The 6,429-nt window shown below is 42.9% G+C and overlaps 1 protein-coding gene across 1 annotated transcript; it reads right to left on the bottom strand.

Moving 5' to 3' along the window:
* Positions 1 to 1,707: 1,707 nt before the first annotated feature.
* Positions 1,708 to 5,596, bottom strand: zic5 (zic family member 5 (odd-paired homolog, Drosophila)). The gene is made up of 2 exons (XM_032530053.1): positions 4,239 to 5,596; positions 1,708 to 3,028 (listed from the first exon to the last, which is right to left on the bottom strand). The coding sequence occupies exons 1-2, from the start codon at positions 5,278 to 5,280 to the stop codon at positions 2,592 to 2,594; spliced, it is 1,479 nt and encodes a 492-aa protein (XP_032385944.1). The 5' UTR covers positions 5,281 to 5,596; the 3' UTR covers positions 1,708 to 2,591.
* Positions 5,597 to 6,429: the final 833 nt, after the last annotated feature.

Raw genomic sequence — 6,429 nt, 5'->3', positions numbered from 1 at the left:
GGGCCCTGAGCCCTATAAAGGTCCCCGCACAAAACGAGAGGAGGCCCACAAGTGCTTGTACTTTGAATGAAGCAGCAGATAAAGTGTTTTTTAGAAATGCTTTGAGGACCGCTGTAAAATTGATAAAGCCTCATTACTACAACTGAACAAACTTGCAGTTGTTTCCTTTAAAAAAGGGCTCCTAATACTGCTAAAGTTGTTCTTCCTTGGGCTATAATATGAGCTCAGTATTTGAGATTGGTTGCACTCCAGTGCTGATTAAGTGTTTGCATTTTATGACTACAATCCCAACATCCTCCAGGTTGACCTGAGTCAAGTGTCTTAATAGATGCCGCGTGGACGCTGAGAATAATTTCCTCTGTGTGTGTGTGTGTGTGTGTGTGTGTGTGTGTGTGTGTGTGTGTGTGTGTGTGTGTGTGTGTGTGTGTTTTCTAACAAGGTTTCAATTTGTACTTTTTGCTACTTTTGGATTTGTCCAAATCTTAGCGGGCAAATGTAACAAGGGGGTCTGCAGCTTGAGTGTCATCAACCTGCCAACGGTGCGTTTGTGCTGACAAACATTTCTGGAGAGGGTGCATCCCGAGCTTTGATTATAGTTCATTTAGTGGCAGTTAGTGTTTTCCAACCAGACACATTCAAATGTGAGCGTCTCACTGCCCAATTGCAATAGAAATCCTAACGCACCATGACGACTGTCAAAGCGGCCAGCCTTCCTCTCAGAAGCTGGAGCCTTTGAAGTGGTGCAGGACTCGCGTTGGTCAATTTTAATTCTATAGACTGGACAGGCAACTCTTTGAAAGTGAGATTGTGCGTTTTAATGGAGGAAATAAGAGGGGGAACTTGTTTTATACACTCTATACAAGGCCTTGCTTATTGTCAGAATTCTTTTATCTTTTATTTTCCCCATGAATGATTCATGCCTCGGCTGCTTTGTGCTGTCGCGCCTTTCAGAGGTAGCGCCATCAGGGGGCTATAAGTTTTTCCCATTAGCTCAGTGATTAGTTTATACCAGCTTTCTTGGCCCGTTGGGCCTTTTTTCTGAGATAACAGTGAATATTTTATAGAAATGTCTGGTTAGAAAGGGGACACTTCTAACTGATTCTCACTTACATTTCACAGTAAAAAGGTAATTATTCGACAACAAATGCACAGCTTCCTAAAATACATTTTACATAAAGTCCTGCTGACTTTATGTGTTCATTCATACACTGTAATTCTCTAATTTCCAAAACTCATATTAATCAAATTCACTCATTCCTCATAATAATTTGACACTTGTTAATTATTTACTGTATATGTCCTGTTTTTTTTATTATGATTCTTTTTTAGCATGAAACTTATATTGCAAATTTAATTTTGAACATCAAAGATCTGCACAATGATTGCTGATTCATCTCTTTTTTTTTTCTCCATCATGTCCAACGGCACCATGCACCTCAAAGAGAAAGACAGATCACTACAAAAGGCATGCGAGAAAGGGACTTTTCACATTACACAGCCTATTCAAGTAAATGTTTCTTCTTTCACAGAACACACACAAAAAGTAAACAGAAAAGCAACATGAAATTTAGAAAGAAAAACAAAAACATCAGCAGGGTACTATGCATCACCAAAACTGATATTATTATTCTTTGGTGTTCCTGTAATTCCAGTAGGTACAACATTGATACCAGTAAATAAATTACAATGTACAAAACAACATTTCTTTTCGTAATTAAAACTACACAACATTCACAAGCATCAGTACAATTACATATATACAAATCCTACAGGGCCAAAGCCTGTCAGTGTAGACATTTAGGGTCTCAAGGGACTTTACTCTTTAACGACACTTGTGTATTTTGCATAAAATATAGTCTTAAATAGTTCTTAAATATTAAAAAATTCATCCAAACACATGTATTGTATAAATCTGAAAAGGTAAAGGAGAACCCTTAAGACACTCAATGTTTGCCTCCTTTTTGTTTTGTTTTCCTTATTGGTTTATCAAAGTTTGTACCACATCTTAAAGAAATCATGTGAAATTAAAAAAAAAGTCTCATACTCTAGATTCTGATACACGTTGTTGCCATTTGTGGGGTTACCAGCGGTGCCATTCTTTCCTTAAATGTCTGGAAGTCTGATTGATAGCAGGCGAGTTATTAAACTGCAAGGGGGTGATGGGAGGTCACATGAAATATGTCATTTCAGCACACCAGTTGAGTCTTAAACCATGCAGTTAATTAAACCCTGCATGTTTTTTTAATTTATATATTTACTTTTTTTTGGGGGGGGGGGAGGATTTGGGGAAAGTTCTATTCAAAAATGAACTCATTTTAGAATGGTTGGTCTTTTCATATAAGAAACAAAGGGTTAATTTCAATTCTAATGTCGTTGTCAAATGTTTTATTTTGACAGTTTGGATCTGCATTTTTAGAAAGGTCAGGGGTCACCTTCAGAAAAATTCTTCCTCAAGTAGTTAAGCCGGCACTGCATCCACGAATAATAGTGAATGATCTGCAATGAGCACAGTCTGTGTAATAATACTGAAAAGAGCTGCATGGATCTACGCACACGTCAACGTTTGACAGTCAGTGGTTGTAAACGGGGCATCAGAGCATTGTCCTCGGGTCTGAATTTCTGAAAGAGTCCTCGTCTGAATCTGACGTTGGCACATCGCTGGAGGGGGTGTGGAGGTGGTTGGGTCCTCCGCTCCCCTGGCACACGTACCACTCGTTAAGGTTGGTGACCTGAGGGGAGAGGTTCGTGGAGCGGTTTCTGTGCGGCTCGGAGTTGGGTGAAAGAGGGTCTCCGAGTGGATTTGTGGAGGAAATGTAGCCGACGTTGGTGGAAGAGGGCGGCGGGGACTTGCAGTGTACTTTCATGTGCTTCCGCAGAGAGCTCGGGTGTGTGTAGGATTTGTCACAGCCACGGACTTTGCAGTAGTAAGGCTTGTCGCTGGTGTGGACGTGAGAGTGCTTCTTCCGGTCGCTGCTGTTGGCGAATTTTCTGTCACAGCCGTCAAACTCGCACTTGAAAGGTTTCTCTCCTGGGATAAATGAGAAACAGATGCAGTCAGTGTCATGTCAAGAATGCCTTCAAAAAAAACTGCCATGAAAAAGTCTCCATGAAGGGTGTTTACATTGTACACACATGACAAGGCTAGAGCTGAGCATTATTATTGTTCTAGCAGCCTGTACTTCTCCACTAGAGCTTATCCACTAAACATACTACAGTCACTACTATACCCACTTGATCAGAGCATTTCCCTGTGTTAACACGTGTAACATGCCTTTAGGCCTTCAGGTTACATGTATGTGTGTATGTGGGGAGAGGGCCCACTCAGCAGACCACCAGGTGCCGTTTATGTACCGTAGTGTCTGTCGCTCTTAAATGGGAAACATACATTTTTAATGATAGCCTGCATAGTGCATATGTGTAAAATCGTGGGTTGGAGGGCAGTGTGCGTTTTGGAAATGATAAGCAATAAGAAGGTGCAACTTGGACTTGCCTGATGACTTATATCTTTGGTGTGAGTTGTTTATTTCTCTGGGGATTTTGCATCATTCAGTAAGGTGTAGAGGCCTGTCGATGCTGGTGGCATATGGCCAACAGTAATCTGTCTCTTAGCCAAAACACAACCCTCAATCTGTGTCATGACGACAAAAACAGCTCTCGAGAAGGACACACGTGAGATTTTAACGTTGTGGAAAGTTGGCCTGCTAACACTCACTGTCTTGAACTTTTAGCACGGTGCAACTCTGACCAACAATTTACCACGATGCAGTTGTTTTGGTTGGGCAGTAAATGCAGAGGTTATATACGTGCTCCTATTCTTAATACTCATGGAATTTAACAGTAACCCGAATAACTAAATATGGCACGTTAGGATGTCGTGTACATGTACATCACTCGTAGATATATAGCTTTTGCGTGAACGTCCATACACCCGAGAATAATTACATTTGCGCGTGTTCTAGCGCTTTCCTGCATGTATGCTACGTAAGCACGTTTTACAAATCATATGCCCTAATCCCCTCACGCCTACTGCAGGCGTCTCTGCCAGTTTATATTTAAGAAAGGAAATGAAACACTCACTGTGCGAATGCGTCACCGAAAACAACTTTTTTTGCTCGCTTGTGTGCGCAATTACGCACGGTCGCACTGTCCGTGAATAACAACACAAGGCATCCTCGCATAGATTCTAACGATCTTCAATCAAGTGCTGTTTTTCAGATTACACAATTAGAAGTACTGACCTGTGTGAGTCCTCTTGTGAATCTTTAAATTCTCCGATCGAGCAAAGACTTTTCCACAACCCGGGAAAGGACACGGGAAGGGCTTTTCTCCCGTATGAACTCTGATGTGATTTATCAGTTTGTACTTCGCTTTGAAAGCCTTTCCTTCCCGTGGACATTCCTCCCAAAAACAGACGTGGGAGCTCTGCTCCGGTCCCCCGACATGCTCCACCGTGACGTGGTTGACCAGTTCGTGCATGGTGCTGTAAGTTTTAGAGCAGGGCTTTTTTTGACTTTGCTCCTGGTCAACCCATTTGCAGATTAGCTCTTGCTTTATGGGCTGCCGCATGTATCTTAAAAACGCCCCCGCCGCTCCGTGAGGAGCAGAAGCGATGTTCACATTGAGGTTCATGGAGTTGTAGCTGTGGAGAGAAGAGGGTCCATAGTGCTCTGGCCTGTGTCCGAAGTGCTCTGACCTACCGTAGATGTCCCCCGGTATACCCAGGCGCATCTGCCCATTGAGGGCATGGTGGTGGGCACCTGGGGACGCCTGGTCGTGAAGTCCAGAAAAAAGTGAATGGGCCCCACTTTCCGCGTGCCCATAAGCACCTGTTGGGGAGATGAACATGCCATGGTGATGAGGGGAGGAGGCGGAACTATGCTGGTCGCCAAGTGCATGCATAGCAGAGGCTGAAAGTTCTCTCCTGAGGATGAAGTCCCTGCTGCTTGAGTAGCCTGAGTGGGGGTGAGCCACGGGGAAACCAACTGTGGTCTGAGCAGAAGTGAAAGATGCCGCGGTCTGGGCTTCGTGATGGCTCTGAATGTGCTGAGATGGGCTAAGTTTGAGAGCATTTGTCTGTGCCATGTGCTCTGGTCCAAATGGAGTGAGTGCCACTCCGGGGTCGTTGCCCAGCTCCCCAGGGTGGAGGTGGGCATGGTGGGAGAGAGGGTGATGCCCCCCTAGCCCCGGGAAGCCTGTCATATTCTGATGAGGAAGGGGTTGAGTCGCTGCCAAATCCGCTAATCTTATCGCCGGATTCCTCTTGCTTAAAGGGGGTTCCATAACTACACTGACAAGTCCATCCGCACTCACCGCAATTGCTTTTCACCACACCACGCTCTCTAAAACATTAGGAAAATATGTATATAAGGGGTCTATAAGTTCTTTTGTCCGGCTTCTAACTCTGCTTGCTCCTTTTCCCACTCTGTCCTCAAGCGATTGGCAGAACATACAACAGTTGGAGGACACAGTGGGGAATACAGTTTAGAAATGGCACTGCGGGTATTGGACGGATTTCGGTGACTGGCAGTTAGGAGAACGAAGCGATTGGCTGTCGTTCAGCGCAGGGGCTCAGCAGGGTTCCGCCCCCTCACTCTCTTTATCGCTGTTGACTCCAAAAGTTGTACTCACAAAGTTACCAGCAGATCTGTTTGTGCGGCTTTCGGTTTACTGGTCCTGGCGCATTTGGATGACCGAAATGCCGGTTTGTGTGACAAATACAGCCTAGTTTATCCCTGGTAAAGTGTCTTACTATCGATTTGATGTCGCCATTGAAAAAGAGAGAGAGAGAGAAAAAAAGCCCGTTGGTGGATGGATGGATGTGGCCAGTGTAATGTGTCAAGAGGACAACAGTGATGGCGCAAAGTTTATTTATTTGGAATTTGGGCATTTTAGTTATCAAGAAAGATTTCGAAAACATGCAGCTACTGAGACTTATTATTAAATTATTTAATGGAAAAGGCACACCTGTGGAAAGGCATTACTAAACCATTTTACTGAGAAATGTAATACCGTACAATGGTGATTAGATAGAGACAATAAAAATAAAACAGAGAAATAGGTTCCAGTCTACTTTCTTGTTGTTTTAGGTGTCGTTAATGTTAACCCTATTTTCCCTCTTGCTGTTATTTTATCAATATGATTCCTTTTCTTCTGATGTTGATATGAATAACATGACTACTACACTTACATTTAGAAGCTGTACATTTTATTTTGGGAAATGTTGGGAAAACCAATAAAAATGTCTTTAATTTGTTCCCTGAAATTTTTCATTATGTCTCAATAAAAAAAAAAATCCCACTAAATGAATTTATCTTAGCTTGAATGTATTACAAATTAAGGCTGACCTATGCGTGAGTTACACATCAAACTGTCTTCGTTGCACCTGTAAAAAGTCTCTGTAAAAAAAGGTATTTTTATTCTCAACATGTG

This window comes from Etheostoma spectabile, chromosome 11 (assembly GCF_008692095.1).
Source record: "Etheostoma spectabile isolate EspeVRDwgs_2016 chromosome 11, UIUC_Espe_1.0, whole genome shotgun sequence".
Classification (NCBI taxonomy): Eukaryota; Metazoa; Chordata; class Actinopteri; order Perciformes; family Percidae; genus Etheostoma; species Etheostoma spectabile.
The sequence above is the reverse complement of the archived record's forward strand: the minus strand, read 5'-3'. Positions and strand labels throughout refer to the sequence as shown.